Source organism: Phyllostomus hastatus, unplaced genomic scaffold, assembly GCF_019186645.2.
Source record: "Phyllostomus hastatus isolate PE091 unplaced genomic scaffold, TTU_PhHast_1.1 phas_contig_98, whole genome shotgun sequence".
NCBI lineage: Eukaryota > Metazoa > Chordata > Mammalia > Chiroptera > Phyllostomidae > Phyllostomus > Phyllostomus hastatus.
In genome coordinates this window covers 6,537,033-6,558,258 of record NW_025333999.1, presented here as the reverse complement: position 1 = coordinate 6,558,258, position 21,226 = coordinate 6,537,033, and the positions used below count along the sequence as shown (strand labels likewise).

The following is a 21,226-nucleotide window of genomic DNA, read 5'->3' as shown; positions in this document are numbered from 1 at the left end:
AAGAGAATACCTTCATTCCTTTGCTCAGCAGAGCTCCAGCTGCCTCCTGGTTTCTGGGCCAGGTATGGTGTGGGGTGAGGGGACTCAGCTTTTAGGCAAAAATACCTGAAGCTTATCTTGTCAGTCTGAGGCAAGACCAGCTGCTTTTGTTTTTTGTCATGTGACAGAATGTTTTATAAAAGGCAGCTGAAAGTTTTAGACTTCAGGCTCAGGCATGCTTTCAGAACCAGTTAACGAACAGGGATCTGCAAAGAGGTGAGTGCCTTACACAGCTGTAGTGGAAGACACTGGTTGGCAGTCAGTGAGGGTGACAGGAACATCTGAAGCAGTGTGACCCCACCGATGTGGAAGGAAAGGCAGTCAGTGGGAAGATACATTCCAAAGTGGCAGAGGGCCCACACCTCCTTACCTGGGGAGGGTCTTGGGTTTGAATGCATGTTTTACTGCTTACTGAGCCAGTGACCTTGAGCCAAGCTTCTGGTTTCCTGGGCCTCAGTTTCATCATCCACCTGAAGCTGGTCCTAGAACTGCGTGACCTTTTCCACAGGAGGTCCCGCAGTCAGGCTCTAGAGGGCCAGTGGGCACCAAGCTCCTGGTGCAACACTTCCTGAGAGAGGCCAGATGCCCTGCTGGGGGAGCCCAGTTTGGTGACATTTCTCCTTGGCTCTTTTCTCTGAGGAATGGTCATCTTTCCTCAGTCGGCAATCCACCATTCCTTGGTGGATCTTAGGTACCACCTAACCTAAGATCAGGGCCAGTCCTTTCATGGGATGAGAATCAGGTGGCAGCTGGTGAGCATGGAGAGGTGGTTGGGGACAAGTCTCACTTGCTGCTTGCCTGCTGGGGCCTTGGGCAGTTTTCAGAACTTCCAGATTGAGAATGCCCATCTTGAGGATGCTCTCCTGGCATTCCATTAGTGCCCGGGGAGGGGGGTGCTCACCATGAGGGAGACAGCAGGCAGAGAGCCTCTCTGCAGCTGTGGTTATGGCTGGAGGGCACCTAGGCCCTGCCTACTGGGTCATAGCAGCTCCTGAGCTGCCAGAGTCTGAAAGTCTAGGTTGTTTCAGAAAGATCTGTTCTGTTTGTTCAGGTGATAGAGAATTCTCTTGTTCCTGAAGTCTGACACCTGAGCCTCTTTGTGACCAAGCAAGGGTCCAAAGGGACCAATCCATTCCTGGCTCTGTCAGTGATGACACCTGAGCACCTGGCAGCCCCAGGTCCTTGTTTGCAGGTATAGGACGCTCAAGGCTAGGGAAGGCAAGTCCCTGACCTGGCAGTTCCCAGGCGTAGGAATGGATGCAGGAAAGTGACTTGCTAGTGGGCACTGGCTGAAGGCCACGAGAGTGGGGGTTGGAGGACATAAAGCCTGAAGGGAAGAGAAGGCCTCAACCACAGCTTTTGGGTGTATGATTTGTGCCTTCATCTCCTGGGATGGATCTGAGGGGTAGATGTTGAGATGGGAGATATTCAAGCTGAGCTAGGTGTTGAAATGTGGAGCATTCAGGAAGCCAGCATCCTGCTGTGTCCTGAGGGACCCTGCAGCCTAGGTAAAGCCTTCAGCTTCCTCTGTGTCTGATGCTATCTAGGGGGTTGTCATGTCATCCTCAGGCCATGGGTGGAGGACAGGTTCCAGCAGAGTGAATCTGACACTCCTGTTGCTGAACAGTTTTAGTGAACAGTTAAGAAGAAAAACCATCCCACTCAACATTCAGCTCCTGGTGAGACCTTGTCAGACAAGCTTTAGCAAAGTACCAGTGTGCTTTCTTGCCCCTCTATTTGCATTTCCTGTTTGTTTCATGAGGGGTTCCAGAGGCAGAGACAGAGAGAGAGGAGAGAGAGAGAGAGAATGCCAGAACTGTACTCCCAAGGTCCCCTCCTTTCTGGAGGCAGGGCTCTTAGGTGCCGAGATAGCACCTGGGACAGAGTTGCTCCGTCTGAAACATGGCACAGGCTTTCTCTGTCCCACAGTGGAGGGCAACACAGAAAAAGTGAGATCCTGGTCTGGCCATTCAATGGCCACTGCTACGGGGACAGGTACTAACTAGACTAGCACATGGCCTGGCCACTCTGTAGGCTGGGTTCAGCCTGCAGGCTGTGTGTGCTGGGGGTGTGCAGCAGGTACTCACATAGGGCGGCTTCTTAATTTTTCTATTTGAGGAAAGGCAGATGGCAAAGATGAAATAATGAGGCAAAGGTGTTGAAAGGAGAGCCCAGCCCAGGCGTGGGTTGCACTGTTCAGAGAGGTGGCAGCGGTTGGTGGCTTGTGACAGCCGTTCTGCTGGCAGCTGTGGGGCATGGGTGTCTCAGGGGGATGTTCTCTGTCGACGGAATGGGGTTCAGTGGAACAAAAGCAATTTAGTATGAAGTGTTTAGTGAATGTCTCATTTCATTACCACAGGGTCATGTGTACTTTACAGAGTTTGAATAAACTGTGAAATTGGGGTAACATTAAATAGAGTGGGGAACTGAGTGTGAGCCCTGTGGCACCACAGGGCTTGTCTTCCTGTGAGATTGGGATCAGCTCTGCTGGTGGGTGGGGACCTCTGCTCTTCCCTGTGACCTTGAACAGCTCTGCCTCCTCATTTTCATCAGTACGACAGGAATGCTGATAATTGCACAGTTGAAGATGGAAGTGGGTTTTATGAAGAAGGCTGGCTGTCTCCAACACTGCAGGTCATTGCATTGTTTGGCGACAGTTTCTGTGGGAGCCCATGCCCAGGAAGTCCATGCAGCCCCCGCTAGTCAGGGCTCAGAAGCTGTCAACCTGCATCAGGCTGTGGGGAGCATGTGCCAGACCCTGCCTCATGGGTCCGTTTATACTTCCTGCGTATCAGTGTCCCCTGTGCTCTGATCTGATTGGTGCCTGACTCACTGCCTTGGACCCCTGGGGTGGCCATCATGTGGGCTGACATGAGGGACACAGGGGACCTGGCAGGGGTGTGGTCTTTGTTCCCCATGACCTGGGTCCAGCTTGTTGGCCAAATCCATGTGTGCGTCTTGGGTGGGGCAGCATGTGCTGCAGCTCAGGGTGAGGGGCAGGTGCCGTGGGACAAGAATCCCATTACCCCACCCCACAGGGGTCATCATGTAGAAACTAGACGATGTCTGCAAACCCTGCATCATCTGGGTGGTTGGCATCCAGGGAGCGCAGGCATGGGAATCTGAGAGACCCTTCAATGGGGTAGGGGTGGAGGAGGTGGCCACTGGGGTTAGAGCTCTCTGGAGCTTCTTTTTGGAAGAGGAGAAGAAAATTGGTAAGAATTTAGTAGATTTCCATAATAGAATTATTTAAAAACAGAAAGGGGAGCCCTGACTAAGTGGCTCAGTTGGTTGGAGTGTCTTCCCATACATCAAAAGGTTGCAGGTTCGATTCCCAGTCTGGGCATGTACCTAGGATGATGTTTCCATTCCTGGTTGAGGCACTTACAGGAGGCAACCAGCCAGTGTTTCTCACATTGATGGTTCTCTCCCCAACCCCTTTCTCTCTCTCTAAAATCAATAAATATATCCTCGGGTGAGGATAAAAAAAGAAAGGGGATAGCTACAACGGCAAAGAGCAAGACTCATAAAAGAAAAATTGGTAGAATTTATCAGAATTAAGAACTTTAAAGCCACTTTATCAGAATTAAGAACTTCTAGGTTTCTTTTTTTTAAGTCTGCTGTTAAGAGAGTGAAAAGATAAGCCATGGACTGGGAGACAGTCTTTGCAAAACTCATCTGATAAAGCTCTAGAATATCTCTCCAAAATAAATAAAAAACTCTCAAAACATGGTAATAAGAAAACAACCCAGCTCTGGCTGGTGTGGCTCAGGGGCTGAGTGCCAGCTTGCAAAGCAGAGGGTTGCTGGTTCAATTCCCAATCAGGGCATGGGCCTGGGTTGTGGGCCAGGTCCCCAGTATGCCATAAGCAATCACAAATCAACGTTTCTCTCCCTCTCTTTCCCCCTCTTTAAAAATAAATAAATAAAATCTTTAAAAAACACACAACAAAAACCCTGTATGTGAATGTTCATGGTGGCTTTACTTAGTCTCCCAAACTGAAAATGACCCAGTGTCCTCAGTCGGCAAATGGATGAACAGATTGGTGTAATACAGTGGTTAATACTCAGCAGTGGACTTGAAAGGAGTAGACTTCAGTGACAGCAGCATGGACCTACCTCAAAGACATTATGCTAAGTGTGTGTGTAGTCAGCTGGATAAGGGTCCCCAGTAGATATCTAGGTCTTAACCCCTGGAGCCTGTGAATGTGACCTCAGATGGAAAAAGAATTTTGCAGATGTGATTAACGATTTTGAGATTATGGGGGCAGTTATCCTGGATTATCCAAGATCTGGGAGGGTGAGGAACTAAGTGTAATCACAAGTGATCTTATGAGAGAGGGGGGGTGTTGACACAGACAAGAAGAGATGATGTGACCACAGAGGCAGAGATTGGGGTGGTGGCGCCTTAGCCAATGACCCCTGGAGTCCCAGAAGCTGGAGGAATGATCCTCCCCTGAATGCTTTGGTGCATTCAAAATCTGGTGCCAGATTTTGCCCCAGGGACATTGATTTCAGACTTCTGGCCTCCAGGACTGTAAGAGACTAAATGTGTTGTTTTAAACCACCAAGTTTATGGTAATTTGTTACAACAGCCACAGGAAACTAATATAGTATGATTCCATTTACTTGACCTCTTTTTTTTTTTTAAGATTCTATTTATTTTAGAGAGGGGGGAAGAGAGGGGGAGAGAGAAAGAGAGAAACCTCAATGTATGAGAGAAACATTGATTGGTTGCCTCTTGCATGCCCCAGCCTGGCCCAAAACCCAGGCGTGTGCCCTCACCCAGAATCAAACTGGCAAACTTTTGGCCCTGGTGGGTGTGTCTCAGTAGTTGAGTGCTGGCCTGTGAACCAAAGGGTCACTGGTTCAATTCCCCGTCTAGGATACATGCCTGGGTTGTGGGCCAGGTCCCCAGTAGGGGGGTGTTCAAGAGGCAACCATACATTGATGTTTCTCTGCCTCTTTCTCCCTTCCCCTCTCTAAAAAATAAAATGAAATCTCAAAAAGAAACTGGCAAACTTTTGGTTCGTGGGATGATGCCAACCCACTGAGCCACATCATTTTGGACTTTTTTTTTTTTATTGATTTTAGAGAGAAGAAGGGGGAGAGGGAGAAACATTGAATTGTTCCACTTGTTTATGCATTCATTGGTTGATTCTTGTATGTGCACTGACTGGGGATCGAACCCACAACTTTGGTGTATTGGGACACTGCTGTAACTAACTCGGCTACCTGGCCAGGGTTGTATGACCTAAAAGAGGTACAGCCATAGGGACAGAAAACAGTGGAGATGGGGTGTGGAGGTTGGAGTATTTGCACCTATTTTTCTAATCCTCAGAGTTTCTTAAATCTTTTTCCTGTGCTTCCTGTGTACCTCCATGACTTCGGATAGAAACATGTGCTGTGTTGGCCAGTGTGTAGGTACTGATTGTAGCTCCTTGGAGTCTGTTTTTTTGCTTTTATATGTCTGCCCCATAATGATGACTGTGTCACTGTTCTCCCAGCCAGGGGGAGGGGGCTGCTGTGGGCTCCTGTTTAGGTCCTGCCCAGGTTTTCCAGCTCAGCCCCGAGCCAGCCATGTCCAGTAGACTGGTCTTCTGTGTACATGTCTGTGTCTGGTTCACAGAAACAACACCTCATAGTGACAGACAATGTCTGAACTCTCCATGTCCTCTGTGTCCTGCTCAGAACCTTCCAGGAAGTCTTAGGGAAGGTTCCTGAAAGGCATTTCCTAATCCTCTGTACTTTACTGGAAAAGAAGGGACAGTTGCCAGGTCTGCAGCCAGGCCTTTTCTCAGGACTTTACCTCCCCCTTTCCTGGCCACACTCCACTCAGGAAGGCTGGGTCTCAGCTCTGTAGAATCACACAAGACTCTCCTTAAGGAGGAGCAGATGCCTTCCCTTCTGTCATTTTCTGCGGGCACCTCTGGGTCACGAGGGTGGGTGGTTTGGGCCAGGTATACCACAGGGAGTACACTGCCCCAGCCATGTTGACACTGTGTGTAGTGGGCGTTTCAGGGCTTGGGTGCTGCTTTCCACACATGGCTGGTGGCAGACGGCCCAGAGTCGCATCTAGGTTGGGCCAGTCCTTGCCTGATCTATTCTGTACACCACATGGTCTTTTCTGTGTGCATTTTTTACTTTAAACCTTTCACATGGGGATGTTCACATGTAGATGGAACAGAGAATAATGATAGTTCTTGAGCCATCAACTCAGGCTCACCCTCTGAGCGTCTCACCGGCCCGTCTGAACTCTTTCCTGAGGAGCGTTTGTTAAAAGAATCCCAGGTATCTTTTCATTTCACCCATGTCTTTTTCAATGACAATATTGAATATCAACAGATAAGGACTGGTTTTTGTAGACATGACCTTGGTGCAGCTCTGTGAGAGCACCAAAGCCCAGCCCCTGGCACCCTGCTTGCTGTCTCCATGGGGTCTTCACGGTGATTGGGTTCTGTCGGGGCCATGCGGAGCCACTTGCAACGTGTATGCCAAGTGTGTGGTAATCTGTAGCACTCCATCCTTCCTCCCCTTGTGCCATCCACCTATTGAAGAAACCAACAGGTGTGTCCTGTGGAATTTTCCATATTCTGCTCTGATGATCATTATCCCCTTGCTTTCCTCACCGCATTGATCAACTCAGGGCCCCTCAGCTGCAGTCTGCTGACTTCTGAGGCGAGCTCACCTTTTACTGTAGAGGCCGTCCAGTGCTTTATTTTTAGAGAGAGGGGAAAGGAGGGAGTAAGAAGCAGATAAACATTGATCAGTTGCCTCTCATTTGCACCCCAACCAGGGACTGAACCTGCATCCCAGGCATGTGTTCTGACTGGGAATCAAACCAGAGACCTTTTGTTTTGTGGGATGATGCCCCACCACCTGAGTCAGGGCCTGGAGGTGGATTTCATAAGCCACTTCCTGTTGCCTCACCCTCCAAGCCTCTTCTCCATGGGCAGAGAAAAGGGGTTTCTGGCCATCTCGAGTTCCTCCTCAAGCATTTGTGCCTCTTCCCATAGGCCACACATTACTCTGACTGTCATCTCCCAGCGCGCTCCCCATTTTCTTCCACATGCATCTCCATCTTTTCTACACTGCTTCTTTTTTTTCCCCCCGGATTTGATTTATTTATTTTCAAAGAGAGGGGAAGGGAGAGAGAAGGAGAGGTAGAGAAATAGCGATGTGTGAGAGAAACATCAATCTGTTGCCTCTCACATGGTTGGGCTGCAACCCAGACATGTCCCCTGAACTGAACTGGTGACATTTTGCTTGACAGGTCGGTGTTGAATCCACAGAGCCACACCAGCCAGGTCTCTACACTGCTTCTTCATCCAGGTGATGCTTCCCTAGAGAGGGAGCTGCCAGGTGGCCAAATGATTTCGGGGTGCAGATACTCCTGCCCCAGTGCATTGAAGCCTCCCCCACTGCCTGCTCCACCAGGCTGTCCTAGCTTGGCTGAAGTGCAGTGCCAGCAGCGATGCTTGTCCTGAGCAGCTCGCAGCTTCACCCCCGTTTGACGCTAGCAGATGGTGGTGCGTGGCTGTGCACGGGTCTAACATGGCCACTGTGGAGGCTGGGCTTCCTGAGGGCCCCTCCATGCCTGCTACTTGGGAGGCACTGCACTGATCAGCTCAGATCCTGGGAGTGCGTGACCTCTGCACCTGTGGTAGGAACAACATAACCCCTAAGCACAGGTGGCAAACACAAGGCCTGTGGGCCGAATCAGGCCCTCTACCTTGTTTTATCTAGCCCGGCACCTTGTTTCTACCCGGCGGCAATGCAGAGCTCCTTGCCCCTAGTTAAGGAGTACTTACATGTACACAGTCCTAAAATTACATTCGGCCCTTTGAAGGCAACCACCAGGCTGATGTGGCCCCCGGTGAAGATGAGTTTGACACTCCTGCAAGGATCTGGGGAGACTTGAGGCATTGATATGGTGTTGCCTGAAGTGCAGCCCACTCAGGTCCCAAGTGTGACAGGTGCAGAGGTGGCAGTGCTGTGCCCGGGGATATCCAGGGAAGTTACATTACCTGGTGACTTGCTAATTTTGGTCTGAGGCCAACCCAGAAGCTGCTGAGGCAACAAGGAAATGGGAAACAGGCAGTGCCCAGGTCAGTCTGTCATACCCTACTGGTCCTGGGACACTGCCTTCTGTCCTGCTCTGTAGGTGATTTAGCAGGGCCCCTAACCTTGTGAGCTGTCGGCCCCTGCAGGGAGCAGCCAGCCAGGTCATGATGGTTATGTTCCCACAAGGAGCCCCTGAACTGCCAGGATGGTCCGACTGCTGGGGTGTTGGGGTGATGCTGGTCCTGCCTCAAAGGAACCTTCGATTTGGGCTCTGGCTGCTCACTCAGAAGACACTGTTGGTACCACGCTCACCTTCTGGGAGACCCGTGAGCTTGAGGTGGCCCCTGCACACCTGACACTATCACTGCCTTCCGTTTGCACACATTTCAAATTTAGTGCTGTGTGTCCGAATCCTGCATTTTGTTACTATCTGTGCCCCAGACTGTCAGTGATCTTTTACAGAAATGTAATTCATTCTTTCATATTCATAGACGGGTTCACCATGCCCAGCACTCTTCATCATCTGTAAGACCCATGTGTCCATTTGGTGTCACTCTCCCTCCTCCTGAAGAACTTCCAGAACCTTCCTTGCAGGGGAGCAGCTCTTTTGCAAACAGACTCACTCAGCCTTTGTCTGGACAAGTCTCTATTCCACTTTTTCTTTGCACTAGATATAGAATTCTAGGTTGTCAGTGTTCTATCCCAGCCCTTTAAAGTTGTGCCTGTTACTGTTAATGGCTATAGACAGCCTGTGGGAAGTCACGTGTGTGTGTGGGGGGAGAGAGAGAAGGTACGAAATGCTCTGTTGTTAACAAGGGCTTGGTCCGTCTGAAGGAATAAGATACCAGGCAAGCCCACGTGGCCAAGAGCCTGGCTCAACAATAACAGCTGGGTTGTGTGGGGTCATGCACTTCATCATGGAGCCCTCCCAGCATCATAGAGAAAGAGTGGGCTTCTAGGCCTCTCAGTTGACCTCTCCAACGTGAAATGTCTCCTTGAGGCCTTTAGGGAATGAATGACGTTGAAACCAAAGAGTCTTCCAGATTAACTTGCTTGACAGCTACCAAGCCAGCTAAGTGCTTCACTGGATGGCCCACAGGGAGCATGTGGTTGAGGGAGGGCAGACCAGCACACGTGGGTGCTCGGGCTGCTCTGGTGGAGTCCCTCTCAGGAGGGCGCCCTTCCTAGTTCCTCTCCCTCCTTACTCTAAATCCAGCCTCTTGTCATCGCTATCATCATAGCCCCCATGCCCCAAGCTCTGGAGCACAAAGGTTTTGCTGTGTGTGGATGGCACACACAGTACTGGAGTTGACCCTGACTGACCCCTACATGGAGATCTGGGCTGAGCAACCTGGAAGTGAAAGAGCCAAGCCCCACTGCCCTCTACCACTGCAGTGTCCCTAATCTCTGCTCCTGCTTTGCCCCTGCTGTTCCCTCCCTCTGCCAGAAACACCCTTCCTTCCTGGCTTTGATGATCAGGTGTCAGCAGAGAGCTTATAATAATGACAGGCAGGGCAGCTTTGCCTTAGCATTGCCTGTGCTGCTGTGTTCTGATATCTTCGGTTTCCCTTCTGCCCATATTATATCACTCTTGCCTTAAATGTGGCTGGCAGACAGGAATCTCCCCCGGCTGTTGAGGAATTTCCTCTGTGTTCCTGCAATATTGCTCAAAGCCCCCAGAGTCTTCAGTGAAGGTCTTCTGTGGGCCTGATCTGCTGATCTGGCACACACTGACCTGCTTTCTGTCTCTTTAGTTTCGTCTTCCCTGGAAACATATGTAAATGGACTCAAACAATGCGTGAGGTCATATGTTGATGCCTCTCACTTAGCCAGCGGCTTTAAGGTTTGTCCATGTTGTGTCCACCAGGAGTTTGTTCCTTTTTATTTCTGGATGGTTTTCTCTTATTTCTCTGCCTACCAACTGATGGACATTTGGGTTGTTGCCACTTCTCAAATACTAAGAGCAGTTCTGCTGTGCTTGTTTACATGTAAGTTCTAGTGCATTTGTCATTTCTCTTGGCTAATTCCTCGGAGTGGACTTGCTGGGTCATGTGGTAGTTCTGTGTTTAACCTTTTAAGAAACTGCCAGACTGTTTTCCACAGCAGCCACGTGGTGTGTGTTCCCACCAACCACGGACAAGGGTTCTGGGATGTTGTTTATCCTTCCCATTCTAGGTACACAGTTCATATTTTATCGACGGGTAATGACACTGAGGGCTTCTCACCTGCTTAGTGGCCAGGTTTTCATGTCTTCTTTTCATCTCTTTAACCTAATTCCTAGCAGAGGCTGCTTACATAGTGCATCTCCAAGGACCCTGCCAGGATGAGACCCGCACTGGTGCTGTGCTTCTCATTTTCTGACCAGGAGCCCAGGCAGGGGTCAGGTCAAGGTCATGGTCATGGGTCGGGTCAGCTGGTCCTGAGTCTGCTTTGTAAGGAGCCTGGCCCCTGTCTTACCAGCACCAAGACTTCTGTGTCTGCAGAGGCTGGTTCTCAGTCCTAGAGCAGGACAAGGGACTGGAGGATGTCCCTCTCTGCCTGCCTAGCAGTGTTTGGAAGTATGGGGTGGTTTGTGAGGCGTCAGATCCCATGGGGTAAGTGCTAGTGCATGGAGTGACCCCTCAGGTCTGCTTTAGACAGCAGAGTCCTTTGAGATACTTGGTGAAAGAGGGGGTTCCTGGTAAACAAATGATACGTGTGTGGCCCTTATGTCCAGGCTGACTGAGCTGTCTCCCTCACATGCCCAAGAGCATCAGCCCAGCAGCTGATGGACCCACGGGCTCCAAGAGGTCAGCCACCTATTAAGTCTGGGCCTGCCTGTTGGTTGATTCTCTCCACTAGGATGGAACCACTCTACTACTTCACCTGCTGTGGGCCTCACATTCTGGGTGAGGGGGCTGACAAGCAGGCACTCAGGGAGGTACTATAGCGGGGGCACAGGGGTGGGGAGTCTCCCCCGCTCTAAGTGAGGCAGGGTGGTGGGCTCAGATGGAGGTGGGAGAGCACAGCCGCCTGCTGCTGTGTGAAGGAGGTTGGGTGGGCAGGGGACAAGCTGGCACAGAGGTGGATTTGGGCCCTGTGGGTTTGGGGGATGGCAGAGGGGGTCATGATGACAAGCCAGGACCACACTGTGGGATGGTATCTGCTACACAGAAGGTGGGTGCTCCAGGACCAAGGTTGGAAGAGAAGGTGCAGTCCTCTATCTGGATCCACATGCTTTCCGAAATTCCACCAGAAGGCTGATCTCTGAATAGCTGAAGCTTTTTAAGTACTTATTTTGAGTTTTTTACTATATATATTTTTATGACATTTAGAAATTCTGCCACCCCAGGCACAGTGACAAATTGCTCTGAAACTGTGACATTGGAGCTGGGCAGGTGTTGGGCTTCATCCTGCCAGTGATGCGGGGGCCAGAGTCACCCGTCAGCCTGCCTCCTGGCCAGTGGTGCTCACCCACCCTGATTTCCATTTGGAGGTGGTATCTGTGAGGCAGGGTGGCCTGGGCTGATGACAGTTTTAGGAGATCAGTGAGGGGCTGCCCACTGCCTGTGTGTCCAGTCTTGCCACTCACATACCCTCAGCCCCAGTGCATTCAGAGAACTCCCGTTGATCTTTCAAGACCCTGCTTTGGTGACCTTTCCTGTAGTTTTCAGACACGTGTGTTTTCTCTCACCTTTCCTGAACACATGCTCCTTACCCTGCTCCTTAGATAACTGGAAATGAGGCTCTGGATTTCCAGTTATCTTTATTTAGCATTTTCCTCTTTTGCTTTTTTGCAGGATTCTGTTTCTCTGAGACCATCAATTCGATTTCAAGGAAGCCAAGGGGTGAGTTGTTTTTGTGTTACTCACATCTGGAATTGTGGGACTGGTGCGTCTGGGTCCTGTCATAACTCATTGGGCACAGCAGTAATTGGGTGCAGTGTTTGGTCCCATCCACCTCAACTCCAGGCCAGTCCCCATGCCAGGCTGAGCTCTGCCTCTAGATGCTCCCAGGCCCCCAACCCCTGTTCTGACCTGATCTCTGTGCTAATTCAACGCTGCAGCCCACAGCCCAAGCAGTGTCCTCTCTTGGGTAGGATACTCGTCTCCCCCTATGGACCCAAGTCCATGGGTGATTGTGTTTTGGAACTGGGTTGGGGGATTATAGAAACTCAGTGCCCTCATTTTATTCGGAAGTGTACTTTATTCCAAATGACCATGTTAACAGAAATATTGGGGAATGAAAGAATGGGCAAGTTGTTCATAACCCTTTCCCTCCAGTCTTAGGGCCACCCCCCAGTACCTCCCACCCACCAAACACCCGTCGGAACACTAGTTTTTCTTCTAGTCTTTATTGCAAATCTTTTGTTTCTATGAAGAGTTGTGCCTGAAGGCCAGCTGTGGGTTTTGGTCAGCCAAGGGGTTCCAGAGAGGGGGCCTCTGGGAAATGTACGTGTCTATACAGATACAAGGATCCAAGATATGCTTGTGGGGCAGGCAGGGGCCAGTGCCACAATCTACAGGGGGTGCTTTCTCCTCAGAGAGACTGGGTTTCCCTCTTAAGATCCTGATTAGGATCTTAAGCTGATTGGGAGAGGCCCACCCAAGCCATTGAGCATCCTCTCCTTTACTTAAAGTGAGCTGGTCATGGATGTCATTGTGTCTGCAGAACACCTCCACACATGCCCAGATTAGCGCTGTGGTGTCACAGGAACTGCGACCTGGCCAGGGAATACACAAACTGACCATCACATCAATACCATTCAGGGTTGGCAAGATACCCCCAAAAACCCAGACAACTCCCACCCCCCTGTGCCTCTTCAGGAGCCTCTGTGCTTCCATTGGCCCTGTCAGAGTCTTGGGGTCACCCTTTTGCCACCTTTCTTTATTTTCCTTAGGACATTTCTGGGGTGTTGGCAGGGCTGGCTTGGGCTTGCTGCCAGACTGGTCTCATGATGCCTGCCGGTGGCCATGGTTATCCTGTGCCCTCAGCAGCTGTGGGAAGATGAAGCCAGTGCACGAAAAGGGGCACTGTGGTCAGTGTTCATTTTTCAGCAAGACCCCGACATGGCCACTCACAGGTGCTTCACGAGGTTCTCCTGGGCCCATACCTGCCTTATGTCTCTCAAATTCCTGTGGAAAGCCTGAGAGCCGCATTCATTCCAGATGTGGGGTTCCACTACCCTAGTTTTAGAATCACGCTTTGCCCACTTTTTCTTCCTTCTGGGCTTTCTTTTGCCCAACGGAGTTTCTAGAAGATTTCAGCATGGAGGCGCTGTGCTGCAGCTCAGGGCAGGCCAGGCCACGAATCTTCACCAGAAGGCTCTTCCCTGTTGTGAACCTGGGTGAGGGCTGGGGTGGGCTATGTGACAAGGGCATTCTCTTTTTCCCCAGCTTGCTACATAGGTTCAGGTGCTGAGTCTGCCTCCCTGGCATCTGTACCTCCTCTTCTTCCTTCTAGGCATCGATGGGACATGTTCCCTTCTTCCCTTTCAGATGTGAAGGGCCAGGCTGCATGTGCATGGTCACTTAGACGGGCAAGGAGGAAGCAGGGCACTGCAGCTCTGTCCTCCCTCTTCTGATCTCTCCGTTGCACATGCAAACCTGGGCCTGGGTGTTCCCAAGAAGTAAGGAGAGGGTTTTGCTCTGTGTGCAACACCTGAAAGGTTGGAGATAGAGCAGCAGGTGCGGTGCAGATGAAGGAGCCACGAGGGCTGGACGGAACATGCTCATTAGGGGCCTGACTGATCTGATGTTCAGGGACCAGATCCCCAGAGACCCATGAAACTGATGGACTGAAGATTGAGACTCTATCTGTAGGCTCCTTGGCTCAAGGACCTTAGTTTTAGTTCTCTTTCTGTCCCTCATTCTCCTCACCCACCCCCAGATGGAGACCTTGTCCACTTAGAGGGTCATGTGCAAATTAACATGGCTTTAGGAGATCCATTGTACTCCCTATAGCCCAGAATGAGCTCACTCAGCTCCTGGTGCCCTTCCTCCTCAGATGTGAATGTGGTGCAGCTGGAAGAGGGTCATGGCATCAGCATACCTCCTGGGTAGGTTTTGGGCTCATTGTGGCCACCTCCTAGCCTAGACTGGGACCGCCACTAGATCCAGGCTGTAGAAGTGTGCAGCTGGGCCCCTTGTTGACTGGTTCCTTGGGACATTTCCCCAGTGTTGGCAGGGCTGGTCTGAGCTTGCTGCCAGACTGGCCCCATGCCGCCCTCTGGTGGTCATAGTCATTCTGTTCAGTCTACTGCATTTACCACATTCCCTGGAGAACTAGGCCCCTGCCTTGAATGTGTCCACCTTCCAGGGTTTTGTCTGCTGGAGCAAAACACTCACCTGTCCACTTGATGGGTACATATTTGCATCTGTGTTTTCTATGCTCTCAGAAGCAATGAGCCAGGTGACTGGCACTCTGCTATCAGGGCGTCATTTCTGAGTTGTTAACCCCTGATTGCTGGTAAAGCACCCCCACATAGCCAACGCCACTCCAGAACTCTTCCGTTGAAAAAAGGAGAGGTGGGGTTTTGTCCAGAGCAGCTCAGGACCTACACATTTCCCTGGGCTGTGGTGAGCATGAGCTGCAATTTCTAGAATAAGGTCTGACAGAGGCTTACAGGCCTCTGTAAGGCTTACAGGCCTTTCACCTGTGTCTGTGTGAGGAGCCATGTCTGTTAGGATGTGCTCAAGATTGAGCCACTAGGTGCATGTTGTTGTGTCGGTGGTAACAGGGACTGCTTGGGAATATCTAGAAAGTATCTATAGGATGGGGGTGTTGGAGTCTGGAAACATTGTGCAGCCAAGACCCCTGGAGCCTGAGGAGGGAGGTAAGGGCCGACAATTGCTCTTCTGAGCCCCAAGAAGAGAAGGTGGTATGTAGAAAGGGCCTTGAGTATGGGGTTGCGGGGGTGACGCCTCCCACCAGGCCAGCAAAAATGGCTACTTTGCTCCTAGAAGGCATGTTCAGCTGCAGCAAGAATTCTTTCCCCCCAATGCTTCCCTGGGAATGGAAATGATGAAGAAAACTGACAGTCTCTGAAAACCCCTCTGACAGAGAGGAGCTGCTCAGTGGTATTTGGCTCCCATGTCCACCTATTCCTTTTGCCTGAACATCTAATGCTGTTCCTCACCATGTCACTCCCACCCCCACCTGGGACTTGATTTTTCTCCAGAGCTCCCACCTGCACTGCATGTGACTTGGTGGGGGGTGGGAGGGGGCAGTGGCTGACTCCAGGCAGATTACAAAGGGAGGAGGAGGTGAAAGCCTTTTGGCCAGGACTCCACTGACCACTGTAGTGGAGCCGGCGCTGCCTTCGGGCCCCAGGCCTCAGAGGCACTGAGGGCATCTGGGATGGGATGAGAGTGTCTACTCCAGTTTGTCACATAGACACTTGCCCCTGTCCCCATAACCTGGTGTCAGTGCCACCATCAGGTATAGCCACATGGTAGCTCTGGGGCGGGGGCATCCGAGACTCCGTCCAGAGGGCACACACTCGTGGCTGCTGCATTCCTAGCCATGTCCTGGAACACACACCACAGTCTCCCCTGGCAGAGGCAGCTTCGCCTTCCTGGGCTGTCTGTGCCAGCTGGCTGGTTTCCAGAGGCTGGTCATTATTAACCAGCAATAACCTATTAACCCAGGATTCCACAGCAGTGGTGCCATGGGGCTGGGAGGGGCCCCCAGCATATCCCCGCCCATCCCCAGTTGTCTGGAGAACACTGGTCACAAGTGCCCTCTTTGTGTGTGGTTTCTCCTGTCACTAGCAGGACGAGGCTCTTCTGAACATTGGTTTCAAGCCCCATGTCACCTGTTGCCCTGCACAGACCGGCCCCTGGCTCTGTGCTGGGCCTTCCCCTACCCTGGAATGGATTTTGGAAGTGGGCATATGTGCCTGGGTAGAGAAGACCCACACAGGGTGAGAGGGTCAGAGTGAAGAGTCCCCCAGCCTCGACCCAGGGGGCAGCATGGTGGCTGCTCCCTACACAGGCTTGGGTAGGGCGTCTGCAGCATGGTGGGTGGGCCTCTATGCACATGGCAGGGTCCCACCGTCAGCTCTCTGCCAGGCTGCTGGGGTGTCCCAAAGCTGTCGCAGATGGCTTTGTCTTGATCCAGTGTGGGCTGTGCTTGTCAGGGTGGTGGCCGCACAGTAGCAGAGCTCTATTTTGCAGCTGGAGCCAGAGTGCACCCTTCCCACCTGCTTGCCTGGGTGGGGCTGCACGAGCTGGTGGATGGAGTAGGTAAGGTGGGAAGTACCCAGGGGGCTCAGGCTGGATCTCCCTCTCTTCCTCTCAGGGGTAACAGCTCAATGGGGACTGACAACCTCTGCAGCCACTGCCCCCTGAGCTGAGACAGAAGAAAGATGCTGCCTGAGGAGGCCATGTCCCTCCAGACCAGGACTAGGTTAGGGAGAGGATCAGAATGGGCAAGGAGGAGCTGCCCATATTGGGCTCAGGTTCCCTAGAAACCCCTTTTCATTATGCTGACTGCTGCATGGGCTTTCTGCCATGTTCTGGGTAGCTATGTGCAAAATATGCACTTGGCTTGAGTCTCCCTTGTGACCTTCCAAAACCTTGTTCATGGCCACAGGGCAGTGAGTGGAATCTGTATCCCCATGGAGGAGATGGAGAGGTGGTCATTAAGTGGGAGCAAGGGTCAGAGTATCTTGGCTGCCCAGCATGCCCTGCTGGCTTCTGACACCCATCTTGTCTCATTTTTCCTTTAAGGATGCCCTGTTTGGTGGGTGGGGAAACTGAGTCATGGCCCAGATCTGGGTGGGGTCCTTGCCTCCAAGTGCATGTTGAGTGTTCTGCACTCCTGGGGTCCTGTCACTGCCGGGAAAGCAGAGGTATATTTTGAAGGAGAGTGCCAGCATCTTCTTGCCATAAGGGTCACACTGTGTGGACTGGTGGGGCCCAGCAGCTGGCCTGTGCCATGGTCCCCTTCATGCTTTGGACTCTTGGTGATACTGCGCTCCCGTCTCTGTGCAGCACATCTTCATCCCCCAACCTGACTGCCCCTCAGAGGCTCGGACCTTCTCCTTCTACCTCTCCAACATTGGCCGTGACAGCCCCCAAGGCAGCTTTGACTGCATCCAGCAGTACGTCTCCAGGTGAGGCCCTGAGGAACAGCCCTGTCTCCCCACCTCTCCCCTGGGCCGCTCCCCCCAGCTCAGACCACTGTGCAGGTGTTTGCCTTCTGGCCCAGTAACTCCCTTCTCTCAGATGAGCTGCTTTGACTCCTTTCATGTATCCAGGCTGTAGGTCCCGCCATTGTGCTTCTGACCCAGGGGCCTGGGTCCCCTTGTTTCTTCTGGGTCAAGATGCGCCTTGTGGAAACCGTGTGGTTCCATCAGTGCTGAGCCTTGTTTCCTGGTGGGGGATGGGCAGGGTGGGGGCTTGGGCCCCAAGACCATAGCTCCCTGTCTCCCAGGTACTCATCTTGGCCCCTGGTCCCTTGTCTTATAGCCATGGGGATGTACACCTGGACTGCTTGGGTAGCATCCAGGACAAAATCACAGTGTGTGCCACTGACGACTCCTACCAGAAGGCACGGCAGAGCATGGCCCAGGCGGAGGAGGAGACTCGGAGCAGGGGCGCTATTGTCATCAAGCCCGGAGGCCGCTACCTAGGTGAGGAAGGGGACCTGGGATTCCAACCATGAGAGGCTCCACTTGTGAGGGGATAATGCCTGCCAGGCAGCTATTGGTGGGGGGGCAGGAGACATAAAGGGCCCACCCAGTCCAGGAATAGGGGTGATGGGTGACAGAGGTGTGGCCCAGCCCCTGAGAAGGACCAGCCAGGTCCATGTCAGGTCAGAAAAAAGGTCCTGTTGAGTCAGGTGGGGGCTATGACGTCTGCTGCCTCCAACCCCCAGGTGGACTCAGGACCCAAGAACTGGAGGAATTTGAATCTGCAACCTCAGGGGCCTTTGCTCGTCAGGGACGCATATGTGCTCCATGAAGACAGGGTTGCCATATGTTCTTTGGGTGCCACCCCGTCTCATCTGCCCAGCTGACTCCTCACCAAGTCTGAATGGCTGGCATGCTCCAAACTGCCAGGCACACCCCGTGGTGGCTTGCTGCTGTGTTGGGGCTGGCGAGGGAGCATTAGGTTGAGACCTGGAAGGAAAGGCTCTGATCCCTGCTTGCCTAGAAGGCTCCAGCAGCTCAGCATCTGCTTGGAAATACTTTTGGTGAAATTGAGACACCAATAACATTAAAAATCAGGAGAAAAATACAGTTTATTCAGAAAACTCATCGTCCTGCTATAGCCTTTTCACCTTTTGGACCTAGACAGAGTTGAGGAGTTATAAGAATTTATTGCCAGGGAAAGAGAAGCATCAGGCTGGAGAGGCATGAACCAGCTTACAGCAAACAAGGACCTCGGTGGCTTTGTGGGTTTGTTATTTTGTTTTGTTTTGAAGAAATGGGAAGGTTTCAACCCCTGCCCCTCCAGCCCCCACCAAGAAAGCCTGGTTTCCTTTGCTTGGCAGTGGGGTTGGCTCTGAATGAAATCCCCGTTGGTCAGTGCTGAGCCCCAGGGGACAGGGCCACCAGCCACCGGGGCCAGAACCAAACATGCTTCTCCCACTTTCTTTTGCCTCAAGATGCGAACATAGTCATTCATACAAATTTTAGTGAATTTCTGGGTCCTTGGCCAAAAACTTGGTCAAGATCTGTCTTATTGGACCACTTTGTATATACAATGAAGGTTTTTGCCACAGTTTACGTTTTGATGGAAACATTCATTTGGCCTCTTAGGTTTTTGGCAGGCACTTCTGGCTGGGCCTGGTCCCCATCCCATGTCAGCCTGTCGGCTGGGTTCTCTAGGGACAGAGTCAAGCCCTGAGGACTCGAATAACACTTCTTCCTGTGTTAATCTGACAAGTCAAATTTGAGGGATAAGAGCAAAAAGAAATCATCGTGGGGAAGTTTTTGGCCCAAGGGTTCGGGGCATGCACTCGGCCATTCACATTCCCTTTGTAGTAGGGGTGCTGTGCGGGACAGAGTTAACAACTTCCTCCCTCGAGAGTGGTGCTCACTGGCTCGGTGGAGGGGGCAGCCATGCTGGACCCCATAGTGTGTACCAGACGGACGGGGATTGGCCCACTGCCTCCAGGGCTCTGGGCACAGCCACGTCTGCTTGAAAGGCAAGCATTCAGAGCTGCAGCTGAGGAGCTGCTAACATCTCAGGCTCTCCAGAGCAGCTACCCAAACAGCCGAGACTTTTATTTCCTTTTTTATAAGAGTGGTGGGTCCCATGGGGCCCTTGGCAGGTCAGGCCTCCCCCGGCCCCCATTTAATATCAGGAGGGATCATAGACCAGTTTCCTCTCCCTGTGGTGGTCAGTGTTTTTGTCCCCAGGATTCAGGTTGTCCGTGATGGGTTGGTTATGGCCCTAAACATGCTTGTACTTTTGCCACTCTCAGTTCTGAGCCTGCTGGTACCCAGTGAGCTGTATGTGGTCAGCAGGTGGCGCTCTCAGCCACTCTGGATTCCCACCAAGCAGGCTAAGTGGGATATGCTGGCTTGGCAGGCAGGGGTGTGGTGCTGTTGCCCATCTCTTTCCACGCTCAAGATCTCGGCATCAGCCCCAAGCACTGGAACACCATGGTCACCCCCTCCCTTCCTCCAATCCTTAATTTAACACCCTGGTTCTCGTTGTAGGCAAGAAGGTTCAGTTTAGGAAACCAGCCCCAGGGGCGACAGATGCTGTGCCCTCCCGGAAGCGGGCAACCCCCATCAACCTGGCAAGTGCCATCAAGAAGAGTGGTGTTAGCGGGGGTGGTGGGGTGTCTCAGAGGCCTTTCCGTGACCGGGTGCTGCATCTTCTGGCACTGAGGCCCTACCGGAAGGCCGAACTGCTGCTGCGGCTCCAGAAGGATGGCCTGGCCCAGGCAGACAAGGACACGCTGGACAGCCTCCTCCAGCAGGTGCATGCTTACCCAGGGCTGGCTGGGGTGGGGTGGGGTCCAGCCAGCCTGTGAGCACCCTCTACAGATGGTCTGGACACACGGTGGGCTGGGAGTGTGGCATTTACTGTTTGGGGGCTTACAGGTCAGCTCAGAGAAGCCAGCGCTGTGCTCCTTGACATCTACTAACATGTAGGCACGGGCATTGCACAGGAGATCCAAGACTTCAGTTGCACAAGCGTTTTAGAACTGAGTGACGCCAGGGATACACACTTGTTAGTTAGGGAGAACTAGGGCTCAGCAGTTAGGTGGGCTTCCCTGCCAGTTAGCAGCTGTGACTCCGAGCAGGAGGCTTCACTTCTGAACCCTCTAGTTCCCACCTGTGGCTGGGGCATGACTTCAGTCCTCATGTGAGGACTAGGGCTTACCTGGGGGGAACCTGGTGCTGGCAGGTGGAACCTGCTACTGAAAAACAGCTTGTGCTTTGGAGCAAGAATAGTGAGCCCAGCCACCTTACCGAGCCCCTGCTCTGGCTCCCAGGGCTCTAGGGGGCAGCCAGAGGACCCTGGGAAGTGAGTGGCTTGCTCTGGCCATGTGCTTCGCTGTGTTGCTGTGAAGACAGTCCCGCCAGCAACCTGAGGAGGAGGTTTGGTCAGGCCTCTCCGGGTTTCCCTCTACCAGCTCACCTGTCCTTCCTGCTTTCCACCTCTGAAACTCTGGGCACTCAGCCAGCACCTCCTGGGGCAGAAAGCCCACACGGAGGTGGTAGCTGTATCTAAGGATGAATTTTCACATTTGCTGAGCTCTTCAGCAGGCCTCCAGGTGTTTGTTTTCCCCCTCCTCAGTACAGCCCGAAGCTCTGGCAATCCACATGGCACATTTGGTAGGAGGATGTCGGCACCTGTTCTCTGGCTAGGGTCCCTCCCTCATTACCCTTACTCCCCAGAGTTCATGGCAAAGGGCAGGTGTAGGGAGATGAGGCCTCTGTGGTCTTCCCCTATTGGAAAAGATGAAGCTTCATTCCATGCGTGGTTGCAGATCTGGTCTGGGGCTCAGGCCCACCCATAGTCACTGAGGACCCATGGGCAGGCACCTCCCCACCCTTTGCTAGGAAGACATCTCCTGTGTCCCAGGGTCCATTATCAGGATGTCGGGGGCTCCCATGGGCACTCACTGGGCACCTCTGTGGATTTGGCTCCTGAGGCACCATCCCCAGATCATAGGTC

General features: G+C 52.4%; 1 protein-coding gene across 1 annotated transcript in view; it reads left to right on the top strand.

Annotated features, from left to right (window-relative positions):
* ELL (elongation factor for RNA polymerase II) overlaps positions 1-21,226 on the top strand; it is a 60,457-nt gene that overhangs the window by 22,749 nt on the left and 16,482 nt on the right. Inside the window, exons 2-5 of the mRNA XM_045853377.1 lie at positions 11,882-11,929; positions 17,078-17,199; positions 17,555-17,718; positions 19,756-20,021. Coding sequence (XP_045709333.1) covers positions 11,882-11,929; positions 17,078-17,199; positions 17,555-17,718; positions 19,756-20,021 — 600 coding nt within the window. The remainder of the gene's footprint in view (positions 1-11,881; positions 11,930-17,077; positions 17,200-17,554; positions 17,719-19,755; positions 20,022-21,226) is intronic.